Source organism: Motacilla alba, chromosome 2, assembly GCF_015832195.1.
Source record: "Motacilla alba alba isolate MOTALB_02 chromosome 2, Motacilla_alba_V1.0_pri, whole genome shotgun sequence".
NCBI classification, from domain to species: domain Eukaryota; kingdom Metazoa; phylum Chordata; class Aves; order Passeriformes; family Motacillidae; genus Motacilla; species Motacilla alba.
Genome location: NC_052017.1, coordinates 99,274,774 through 99,288,109, shown reverse-complemented (window position 1 = coordinate 99,288,109; position 13,336 = coordinate 99,274,774). Strand labels below are relative to the sequence as shown.

The following is a 13,336-nucleotide window of genomic DNA, read 5'->3' as shown; positions in this document are numbered from 1 at the left end:
CAAGGACAAAATTAACTCACTGAGCATTTTTATTTCCAAATGTGTGTTGCCTAGAAAACATATTCCTTTCTCTTTTTTTACCTCTGAACCATTAAAAATAGTCCTAAGTGTGACATGCTGCTTCTGTCCAGACATGAAAAGACTTAATAAATCTTGCTAATACTGGCCTGAACTTCAGTTTTTTTCATTTGTTTTTTTTTTTAATATCACATGCTACCACAGAAGATTTTTTTAAAAACAAGCCCTATAGCTCACTTTCTTCACTTAACACTGTCATGTTTTTAAACATCACCTTACAATTTTGCCTTCCAAAAGGTGGATTGAGGATAGTGATATCTCACACCTACCTATGTAAGTATATGTGACTGTATAAAATACATATATGGGGGCTTGTTGAATACAGTATGATATTATGGACTGGTAAATGTGAATTGATTAGAAGAGTCCAGTTCATAAAGGGATTTGGCTTCATGAGAATTTGCTGATTTAAAGCAAGTGTTGGTCTTAATGCTCACATCAAGAAATCTTGGCATGCCAAAAAGAAAAAACAAATACAACTGCTCATTAGGACCTTCTTGTCCCAACTCCAAGCCTGCTTTGTCCTAAGAGAAGGCAAAAATTCCCAGACCTAGCCAACTTGCTCCAAAAACCCCAACCATACAACTCTCTTTTGGCTTAAATCACCCAAAGTATCATGTTCCTCTCTGCCAACAAGAGTGCAATAACTACAAAACAAATGCCTGGTTTCTCCAGTGCTTAAAATCAAGTTTCTATCCTCTTTCTCTGAGATAAATAGATAAATAACAACAAAACAAAGGGTTTTGTTCTCTCTTCAGTGCAGAGGCAATAAAATGTTTGTTTTCCATTCAGCCAAGCTTCCGAAAAGAATCTTCCTGATGCCTTCTTTGCAGCCTTTACACAAAGCCAGCCGAGAGAGAGCAGCGTGTGAAGCTCTGCCACTGCAGGCAGCTGCCTGCCCTTAGCACAATCCCTGAGCTCTCTGTCCTTGTCAATCCCTCAGCTAAATATTCCTCCTGAGAGGGTTTAGTTTGGGTCTCCAAACAGCAACTACTCGTGGTTGCTACTCATCGCTGCCAGTTTGCTTTGCCTCCTCACAAGAAATCCCTGAATTCCCATGCCTGCCATCTTTCTATAGCATCCAGGCTGCCCTACACCTTCCCTTCAGTAATAGCTCTGCCAAGCTCAGTGGATTCAAAGAATTCATCTCTTGGGACCACTTGATTCAGTTGCACAGACTAGTGTGAGCTATCTGAAAGGCTGCTAGGTTAAAACATTCAAATCGTCCTCCACAATTCCGCATACCCGGCCCACGTATGAAGAAGCTTTGGGATGTATGGCCCAAAGTCTGCAGCGAGGCAAACCTGAAACTACACGAGAAGTGCCCCTGAAGCCATCACCCAGAAGAATCGTGCTTTCCCCATTGTGTTATTTCATTAAAAATATTTACAAATCGATCACTTAAAACATACTCAGGGCCATGCATCCTGCAGACAAGAATCTTTTGAAAGCTACCTCTCAGGAGTGCTTCAGTTACAATACTATCTAGGGATGTTGGAAGTAAATGTTTTAAACAAAAACCTACTGTAAAAAAACCTTTTACTAAGAAATGCAAAACATGCTCAGTCTTAAGACCAATCTTTGGGATAAATATGATATCCTGCCTTTTAGATGGCATCTTCAGGGGTCAGCACAATCTAGCAGACACTGTTTATTTCTTCGTATCAAATGGCCTTATCTCACTTAAATATTTTTCTAAAATACAGCATGCAACAGTACACTAAGCAAAAGGGAGCAGAAAATAGTATAATGGGAGCACAGTAGTCAAGAGCATACTGAAAAAAATCACATAGATAAAAGAGAGCGATTATTATTTTGGACAATTAATAGTATTTTTAAATCAATTCTATGACCTTTCCTCCAAATGTTTAATTTCTTTTTATACTGTTACTGGCACTGAAATAAATGCGCCAAAAGAAATTTTGCCTCAAGCCCAAGGCTCCCTCTTGAATAATTCAAAAGCTAGAAGATCACAGTGGCTTAATTAAAGGGCCCTCCCTCAGTTTCTTTATTTTTCCCATGTTGCTGTTACAGGACAATATGCCTCTGTAAGGAGTTAAGTAATTTTGTAGCATCTATGCTGCTTCTATTTTCTTTAGCAATGCAACTATTCCATTATAAGTGCCTCTGGACTAGCAATACTGACAACTGAAATGCACATAGTTTTTTACATAGTTGCTATCAGCAAGATAAACTTCTTAGCATGCTCATATTCAGTGATTTACTTCCTGGCAAGAACTAGAAAAGGCAAGACTTCCACAGCCACTTTTCCTCTTAACCTCTCTCCTGAATAGGCTGATGGATTGTGAGGCTCTAACACCTCAGAGAAGTTAGGGACTCAACAATTTATAGAGGAAAAGCACTCGCAGACTCTGTATTGGACCTTTTCTTTCAGCCTGGAAAGTGTAACATATTTTACCCCAGCTAAATCAGTCAGACTAATTAAGAAGGTCTCCCCCACCCCACAAGTCCTGCTTCTCTCATGCCTGCAGAGCACTAGAGCTACAAGAACACTCACAGTGCCTATTTCAAACGAGCTGCAGATGCACAACATAAAAACTGCAGAAATAAGTTCATCTTCTGTTTTGAACGTGGTCAGGGAGTGCAGTTACTGGGAATCTGTAGCACATAATACTACATGAGAAAACTGCCCATCAATTTTGCATGTCACTATTGCCACATCTGGGGTCACCATTTATTTCTGTGGGGCTTCTGGGCAGTCAGGACTTGGTGAAGCGAAGGAGAGATTTTGACTCCATTTCAGAAGGCTGGTTTATTATATTATGATATATATTACATTAAAAAAACTACACTATAACTATGGTACAAAGAATAGAGAGAAAAGAATCATCAGAAGGTGAGACAGGAATAGAAAGGAATGAATAACAAAGTTCTGTGACTCCTAGAGAGTCCGAGAGCTGCTGCCTCCTCGATTGGCCACCAAGTAGAAACATCCCACATTGACCAATCGAGGAAGCACCTGCTGCATTCCACAGCAGCAGGTAACAAATTGTTTACACTTGAAGCTGAGGCCCTTCAGCTTCTCAGGAGAAGAAAATCCTAGCAAAGGGATTTTCATAAAATATCACAACCACATGTCACCATTTACCTGTCTGCTGAAACACATATCCCACACATAATGTAAGTAATACAGGGGGTCCTGGGAAGCTACACTGGAAATTCCTCATGGGTTATCCCCTGTGGGATGCTGGCACTACGTGGAATATGAATCAAACACTTGTACCTTACAGGCACGATAGAAGATGTCATGTGAGCCTGTGTAAGAATGGCCTTCACTTGTAAAGAAGCTAAAGGAGCCTGCAGAGATAAAAAGCTACCACCAACACCACAAACATCCAAGCCTATATGGGTAGAAAGGATTCTGACAAGATGAACCTTCGCCAAATCCTAACGTAAGACAAGCTGCTGTCCTGGCTAATTTTTCTGAGCAGATCTACTGCCTTTACCAGGCTGCCAGTGAATATGAAAACCCATCACAGCCTTCTGTGCACTTATCAGTTTTAACACCTGGAGAAGAGGGGAGGTTAAGAGTTGGAGAGGGAGACTCAGATGCCTCCAGCTTTGGCCAGGTCGGGCAGCACTGCTTTGCTGAGTGCTGCAGTTAATCAGTAGGGCAGAGAAGATATGGATCCTTTTTGTAACAGTAGCTCTGCTCTTTTCCTACTTTGTTTTGGGTCTGTACAGCTTTACTGTGTTAATTGACCATTACCCTGATTTCCAGTCATTACTTAGAATTTCAAATTAATCTGATCAAACAGAACATACCTTGTGAAAGTAAACACTCATTGATCTACTTTAGTCTCCAGGGTATATTTTAGGCAGTGCAGGCTCACACAGATTCTTTGATACTTCAGATATATTATTTCTTACAGAATACTTTGCACATTTTCAAACTTGTATTTTTTATGGAAAAACTGGAGCTCTGTCATGACAAATCCCACATTTTATGCATTATGGGCCACCATTACCACCAAAGAATCCTTCCACCTGCACTAAAATATGGAACTTTATTTTTACCCTTGTATAAATTATTTATAATAATTACAGCATAAAAGAGACAGAGGGAAAAAGTCCCTGCCCTACCATGCCTCTTTTAGATGCATAAGGGCCCACACACGAATTTCAGATGTATTCTAACCTCCCCATAAAAATAATCTGAACACCCCATCTGTGTTTCCTGTTTTTGTTGGACAACTCCTTGGATTCCTCAGACTATTTTAGACCTGAGACAGGTTATACCAGTATAATTATGTGAATTATGGGTACAGGGGTTTTTAACCAGTGTAGATGTGCTACTGTGAGCCATAAATCATTGCAGGAAAGGTCATTTGGTTTTGTCTCCCAGCCTGGAGTAAGACACTCCAATCTATCTAAGCCCATACTGATGGAAGGAATGTTTCCAAGAATAATTAAAGTAAGGAAGACAAAAAGTTCTTATTTTTAAATGGAAAGACAAGGTCTTGAGGGACAACTTCCTTGCAAGTACATCAGGTACAAGCCCTTCATATCAAAGCCCTATTATTATTTTTAAATACTTTTATTTTAATACCAGCAACATGGAGATATTGCTCACACATTACAAACGCTCAAACATGCAGAGAGACACTCCTGTTTAATTTTGCACAGTCTGTCCTCAGCTCAGCTCTGTGGGCCTGCACAGTACAGGACTTCCAACACTGGCTCTGGCCATGACTCAGCCAGGAGCGCTGTTTACTCTGCACCTGCACAATTGTTTGTGGCACAAAACAGATGAAAGAACTGATTAAAGAACAAAGGCAAACAAACTTTTGGGATGCTCTGACAACACATAGGTGACAAAGGTCCCAGCAAAGGTGACAGCACAGACATGAGAAACACATTATGTTTTGAACGAATAACCATGATGCACAAGGCTTGCTTGGACAAGAGAAAAGCAGCAGGTTTACTGCATTTCTAAGACAACTCCAAGTTTTCCCAAAGCACGGTGAAAGAATAAGAAAAGGCCTGTGGATGGGTCCTATTCAGCCAAGATCCAGATATTCCTTTGCTAGTCCAATCTCAGTGATTGTTTTGTAGGAGTCCCAAAGGCAATGGTTGAGTACATGCTCACCTCCTGAACACAGGAGATGAGCTCTGGTCCTTGTGACTTCACTGCTGAACTCAGAGCTCCCACTTCTGACAATGCAGCAGAGAGAAAGGGTGGCCAGGATGAGTGCTGACACAAGCTGTCTACCTGGTTAGAACAGCACCATGAAACTGCACCTTCAGAGGCCCACACTGCCCAGGAGCATCCACCTGACGGTGTCCTGTCGTTGCAGTATGAAATGGGGCTGTGTTTACAAAGTCACTTTGGGACATTTTGGGGTTTCTTACTAGCTGACAGTGCCCAAAGAGTTAAACTGCAAAAAACGAACAGCCAAAGGAGAACCTGCCTTCCTCAGAACTTAAGAGGTACAAGAACTCTCACTTTCAGAGACCCAAACAGATGGGACAGGAGGTTTCCCAATATTACAAAAGGGGTCTCAAACAGCAGGTCTGTGTGACTGAAGATCCACAAGTGGTATATGATAAATTTTTGTTCAAGCCAGCAAGTACTGTGAGAAAAAAAGTGAAGAGAACTGAGGGTTTCCAACCCACTGTAATTGCAATGTCTCTCCATGCACATGAGACAAAACTGATGTTTTTCTAAAATGAGATCCACCAAGACAAAGACTAGCACATAAACATGTGAGTACATGATTCAAGAGAAAGGAAAGGATCAACTGCTGTCTTTTTTGAGCATTTTCACAAATGGCCAACATTGCTGCATTCCTTTTTAATATAAAATTATTTGGCAACATCTGGGACTTCCTTTACCATTTCAGTAAGTTTCTAAATCATCATCAGCTTCACACAGAGTTCCAGCATACACTGCAAGTAACTTGTTTGGAAATGAAGCATAAATTTCAGGCTCATACAAAAATGCTTAAGCCAACCCAACCTTAAACTGAATTACACTCACAGAAAGCTGCACCTTACTAAGCTTGGACTAGACAAAATTATGGGCTTTTGAATTCCAGTAACATGAACTCTTTAACTGTCTGTCATAAACAAATACCCTGACTTGTTTTTAACTGCATTTTCTGGTTCCTTTCTGACAGGTTCCCATATTATACTTACATGGGGTCACAACATCTATATGATAATAGTCCTCAGACTCAGAAAGGAGTCTCCAAAATACTTAGATCTAAATGTAGATCTTCTTATCCTGCCTATAATTGCATTGAGACAGGACATACTTTTCTTTTCCCCTATAATCCTACACATACCATAGATGGTAGATATGTTCTACTATCAGAGTACTCAAAATAAAACAGAGGCAGATCAATATCACCACCCTAAATTTCAGTTCCTTCCAGCTGAAAGGAGTCAGCCATATCCTTGAACTACCAAGACATATGAGTCATCTAGACATACAAGTTTCTCATCTCATGACCATGCCAATGATTAAAAAAAATGAAATGGGAGAGGAGGAGTGTTTGAGGTTGAGAGAAACAATTTATTCTTCCTCCTTGCAAAGCACATAATTTCCTCCTTGCAAAACATAATTTTCTACCAATAAAAATATTGCAAACTGTATCCTTGTTTACATTTCTTATAGCGAGGTGACATAATACTGACTATGCTGCTGTGAAAAAAAATTTCATGCAAATTAAGTCGGCATGGAGATTTTCTATATATGAGTTTTGTTTACTGTGGGACCTGGGCCACTCACTCACCTTTGTGAAGCAGCACTTGCATGACAGTTAATTTTTGGTCAGAATTAACAAACACTATTCCTGAACTTCCTAAAAGCAATTAGGTAAGATTGGGACCCGAAGCCACTGAGCACCAGAGACCATCCACCTGTATTTGTGTCCTAGACAAGAAGGTGTGGCTTAGCTACAGATAAGGCTCCTGTTAAAAGCTGAGTTAACTTTTGGAATGAAAGGTGAACATAAGAAAGAGAAAGATACAGGTTCAGGAAGGGTGCTGCCTCCTTTATGTACCTTCTACAAGACCTGCAGAAAACGGTAGCAAGGCAGTGACAAAGGTTAGTGTTGTGACGTGCAGGCACAACTGACAACACCTCTACAACACCTCTGCTCTGCAGAAGGGCTGAGGCAGAGTCAAGTACTGGCAGCAGCAATTTGGCTACAGTGATGTTCAAATCTGTAAGAAATGACAGGCTAGGATGGCAGCTCAGCCCAGCAAATACCAGCACAGAATAAAACCTGCTATCAAAGCCATACGAGGTTACCTTAAATCTAGAATTAGAAAGGGGTGTTGACCTAGAATGAAGTATAATACTATAACTGGGTTTAGGGTTGGGGCTCAAGCCAGCAGATATTGATAAATCGCAGCTTAGAAAGTGCCGCCGGGTTAACACGAAGATGTTGGTGGTTTAAACCATCTGTCTGCACAGATCTGTGGGATAAGGAGTGTGATAATGTTAAGATTAGGAGTGGAATTAGGGTTTGAGCATACTCTGGAAGAGGTTGATAAACTGCATCATCTTGTCTCAGTATCAGGGAGGGCCCCATGCTGTGATAAAGGTGCCACATGACAGGGCTTCCCACACCCTTAGCAAGCCCAACACTGCCCAGCATGCCAGACCTTTCCCGTCTATTCTCTGTTGACCAAGGCTCCCCAAGCTGTATGTGTGCTGCCAACCTGTGCTCCTGATCCCTGGGATTACTGTGCCTTGTGTACATGCAGAGCCAGCCTGGCACTCCCCACGCGTACAGATTTCCTGAACCACAGAGCACGGTGTGTACACACACTGGATGGGGTGGGGAGAAGGACTCAAACAAGGAAAGCATCTGTCTGAAAATGTCCACTCTGTGCTGTCTCTGTTTCTCCCTTCTTTTGCAGCAGGGCTGGCAAATCAGAAATATATCAAAGACTGAAAGCTTCTGGTAACCAAGGTCTCCTCTCTGCACAGATGCATTTTTAAAAACAGTAGGCCAAGTCTGGGCAGCAGGTGGGTCCTGCCAAGGAAATCAGAACCTAAATCAGCCAAATATACCAAGAGGCAGCACAAAAGCTTGTCTGTGTCTTCCCTGCTGGCTTTGCCAATGACAATCTTGGCAGTACTATTTAGCACTTACCCTTTTCCAGCTCTTGGGAATCAGCGTTTGCCATATTACTCAGCATTTTCCAGGCCAGGGGGAGGGTGCAGTATTCACCTTGCTTACTTCACATTACAGAAAAACCTGACACATATCTTAACTACCTCTGTGTTTTAATCACAAAATATGCTCACCCAAGTTAGTGAATAATGGTGAAAAGTTCAGTTTTATTGGCTGGATAAAGACAGTTTTTGGAGGAGGAACCATATAATAACTTTTCAAGGACAAAATAATTTCCAGACAGAGACCACATAGTTAAAAACCTTAAAAATCAGTATTAGTAGCACACAGGCCATCTTTACCATTTTCCAAGCTTGTGATGTAGAGAATGCAGGGGAGGCAAGAGCAACAGTTCTCAATTCAACAAGCAAACCTGCTTCAGCATTCACTACAAACTGTGGAGGAAAAAGCTTCACAGTGAGTCTTGCCAAGAGGATCTTAAAATAATTGAACCTCATGGTCACAAGACCACACACTACTGTTGTGAAACAGTCACTGGATAAATAAAATGTAGCCTCTAACATTTTACCACTGCTGGTGGGGGGAAAAAAAGAAGAGAAAGCCACATGCAGAAGATGGTCTGACCCCTAAAAAGGTATTAAGTCAAGAAAAAAAGATCCATGCAAATCTGTATTAATGTCAAAAATATGGCAGAACAATGCTGCCATTCTAGTCCTCTCAATGCAGTAACAACACTGAGTAGGGAATAAAGGTAATTTGCAGAGTTAAGCCTGCAGCACATAATTAAGGCAAAAATAACAACAGAAATAAAAGAGAATTCCAAGGCATGTAGGAGTAAAAGTCAAGATGATGTAAAAATAACAGCTGACCTTCAGTTTACTAAGATGAAGTCACAGAAGCAGTACATGTCCAGGATGATATAAAATTATTAACAAAATATGATGACGAAATAAAATGTAAGATGCTGATTTTAAAAAATAGAAACAGGCAGGTACCTCAGACTAGCAGAGATATTAACAAAGCCAAATTAAAAGGCCTTAACCATTGAAACCTGTTGAATTTTCTTATCACTTTTGATTTCAGGGATGTCTACACCAGTGTACCTAAAGGAGTGCAGCAAAGTTTTCCAAATTTATCTTTTATTGTTTGCAGAAATGAAGTAAAGAACTTGTAAAATAGTCACTTCCACAAAGCCACTATCTTCAGTTGTGTGTATACAAAGGTCTTGTCTGCCTCTGCACTAAGTGAAACTTTCACTTATCAATCTTATCAAAACATTTATCAAAAACTTCAGCTGTCACCAATTCACAGCATTTTGCCAAACTGGGGGAAAAGCAGGAATGTATCCCATCAACCTTCTAAATTTCCACCAGACTGTCTGGAGCAGCTTGCATGGGGGCTTAGCAGGGTGCTTAGCCCCCTCTGGGTGTCAGGGAGAGGGAGGAGAGAGCAAAGCACCTGCATGCAGCAACTCAGCAAGGCTGGCAGGGGCAGGGGCTTGAAGGGCAGAGCACTTCAGCCAGCCAGGCCCTCCCCATCACAGGGAGCAAAAGACCATTTAATTCATTTCTCCCTCTGGCCTCTGCTTCTCTGAGGGAAGGAGGAAAAACAAAGGCATTAAGCATTTAGCATTACTTCTGATGCAAGGAGGATGCAAAAGCATCTTAAAGTTACTTCCTCTCCAGTTTCCTAAGAGTTTCTCTCTACTGTTAACCCAGTAGAACTGAAGGGTTTCAGTGGGGTCTTTTTCCTGAGTGTCAATGTGTTCTGATGTGTTCTGATTTGGGACACTCTTCTACTCTCAGCTTCCACCATGACACTTAATTTATGTGGTGCACTAAGTTCCTGGCCCTTAGCTATGACTTGCATTTATGAAGAAGCACTACAAATGGCTCAGTCCTCTGCTACAAGTTAGCATAATGTTTTCCAACCCGTATTAATATCAGATTATTTATAAGTTAAACCAATTACACTGTTTTTTTCAACCACGCTTATTAATACCTCTGTCTGTAATAAGAGCTCACTGGGCTCTAAAACACGCACAGATTACTCTGTAGAAAACAGAAGGTAATACTTTAAAATGATTATTCACAGTCACCCAGATAACATTAAAGAACTTGTCACAATTATAATTCATGAGCTATACTTCTGAATTTCACAACTCAGGTCAAGAACTGCAACCATAATGATCACCAGTGAAATACTGTGTCCTGACTCACTCCATCCAAATAAGCTACTCGTACAAAAGCACTGTTGTGCTTCAGGAGGGGAGGGTGGCAAGCGAAGGAACTGATAAGAAATAATTACCCTAATAACCTGCTAATGAAAAGGTGAATTAATTGAAACACAACATGAAGTATCCAAGAGTACACAAAGTAATTCAACAGATGTTTACACTGGAAGGCTGGCTATCCAGTGCAGGGATTAAATCAGATGGTGATATTAATGGCACATCCAATGCTAAAGTTGATCGTGGATTTTCTGGTGCCTACTGTCAAACTTGAAATAATGCTGCATGTCATTTTCACAAACAAACCTTACAAAAGGACCAGGGAAATCAGAAAATGACACAGCCAGTATCACACAGAATAATAACACAGAAAACAGAGTTTTCTCATTGACAGAATAATAAACTGCCCACTACTGTACCTTCATGACATCTTTATAGGAGTGAATGGCCTCAACTTCTTCTTTGTCATCATCGTCATCCTCCACTCCTTCATCCAGAGCATCATATCCTTCATCCCTACTCCCATCTGTTTCTGTGGCATTAGTCATGTAGTCAATAAGCTGCTCCAGTGGAGGACTTAATTCCCTCTCTTCATTTTCCTTCAAACCATAGTCCAGGGCTTTATATATAATAATCCCTAGTGATTCAATAACCTGTAAAAACAAAAAAGAAATATATATTAATGCCATCTACATGAATGAAGAGGTCAAGTGAGGAACAACCTTTTCTGGTGTTTGTATAACAAACCCAGCAACTGAGAGGGCAATAAACATCAAAATCAAAGAGAAAAACGATCCGCTAATATCTATAGTAGCACTTGAGTAAGCACTTGAGTAATACAGCATAGAACAAGCAAGAGCAGCTCATACCACACACCTACAGCTTTCTTATTTCAATATTTGAAATAAAACTTCATCATTTAAAACCAAAACAGGACCTCTTAAGGTTATTTTCCCTTTTTCCTTCTGATACTACAAACCTCAAAGGAACATTACTCTACTTTGTAAGACTATAGTGCACACACATAATCTTTTTTTGTGGGTCAGAAAGAAAGAATAAACTAACATGAGATGCCTTCTTCTTCTCACAGCCTAATGACACTTGGAAACTGCCCTTCAGTTTGTGTCTCTTCATTGACCTGACAGGTGTGTGGACACAGCTGTGGATGTCCCAGCATTACTCAGTGAGCACTGGGACAGTGGCCCACAAGAACTCCTTTGCCTGTTGCACAGCTCTGGAGGCACATATTTGCCACTGAAACTGCCAGCAACTGTATTCTGTAGTGAAGAAGTTGTACCTCAATTTTTCATTGAATTGAGGCTTCTTATTTGTGCCCTGTCAAGAGCAAAGCAAACCAATGACCTCTTACTCAGTGTGAGCTAGGAAAAGATTGTTGTGAACATCCCTCAATGATAAATGCACATTTCCTCTCTTGAAATTAGTTATTTTCCTTATGAGCAATATCAAAGCCTCTGGAATTTTAAAGATGCAAATAGATGGCATTTCAAACTGAGGAGTTTGAAAATGGGTATTAATGAAGAGGGAAGGGAAAATGGGATTGCAATAGTAAACCACAAGAAGGTAATGTCACTGCTGGGAGATCCTTGTCTGACAACGGAAGTAGGGCTGGAGTTACTGCATGTAATCTCTGATCTTCCTTGTGTGTTGGGATAGATAGCATGTCACACAAATTAGCAGACTCCAGTGTAGGAGTAGTTGGCACAGCAACAACTTTAATAACAGGAGCAATTCTAAATGTACCAAACCTTGTCATCAAATGACATTTTCTCTAATCTGCCTTTCAGTATGATCCTGGTCGACACGCTTTTTACTGCAGAGTTTTGAAATTCTTTTTGAGGAAATAGGACAACACAAAGGGATTCTTAAAACATTAAATTTTACTCTAGCTGCTTACTTATTTCAGCACAACAAAGTATTTTTGGTCTGAAAGGCTAGAGGTTAGCAAAGGCTTAAAATCACTTCCCATTAGTTTATCTAGACAATTTAATGATTGTTGTAGTCTGACAGCTTTACACTTGTGTACTTCATTCCTCTGTTGGGATTACTTTGCAGTGCAAATTCACTTTGCAAGACAGTGGCTAATAAACAAAAACCAAATTAAAAGCCCCATATATAAACCACTTTATTTTATAATTTATTTCCAATAATTTTGGTAACTTGGTTCAATATAAAAATTCTGCACATGCTAAACGCTTGAAATATGTTTATTTATTTTAAAATGCAGCTAGGGAAAGTGATTAGGCAAATTAGTGAAGAAGAAAAACCTGTATGTGTTTTTTCCAGTTCAAAGCACAGCTTCTGTCTTGGGGAGTGCTATTGAGACAGGAAAGTATGCCAGGGAAGCATCACTGCTTTCTTGCTCAGCTCCTGTACCCTTCCCCCAACCTGTCACTTTGGAGACAGGACACTGCACCATACAGATCTTAAAAAAGCTCTAAAAGATTAAACTTAAATTTTTAGTATATTGTGCTCACTTCTTAAGGAAGCTGTTTTGCAGTAACTGTCATGTAAAACTAGCATTGTTAAAAAAATAAACTGAAAATGTGGAATCACGCTAAGTAAAACATATTAATTCCAATGGTAGACAAGTGTTTCCTGTAACTCAGGTGCTGGGTACAATCCCAACATACACCCCTTCAGCAACTGAAAGGGAACAAAGAATAGCAGTTTGAAGGAAACTGAAATGAAAATGAAGTACAACTGAATAATCCCTTTGATACTTTGAGCACCTGGGAATAAACACAAAGTGAGTAATTTCTAACCTTAATAAAAAGTACATTTGAAAGGGCTTAGCATACGTGAAGACTGAAATGTCCAGATCAGATGAAAAGAAAATTATGTCTTATGCCATGCAGTGATGGCTGCTGAGCACAGCTTCTGGATTTTGCTACCAAAA

General features: G+C 40.2%; 1 protein-coding gene across 1 annotated transcript in view; it reads right to left on the bottom strand.

Annotated features, from left to right (window-relative positions):
* Positions 1 to 13,336, bottom strand: part of SPIRE1 (spire type actin nucleation factor 1) — a 126,382-nt gene that overhangs the window by 59,819 nt on the left and 53,227 nt on the right. The window contains 1 exon segment of the mRNA XM_038162034.1: positions 10,839 to 11,072. Coding sequence (XP_038017962.1) covers positions 10,839 to 11,072 — 234 coding nt within the window.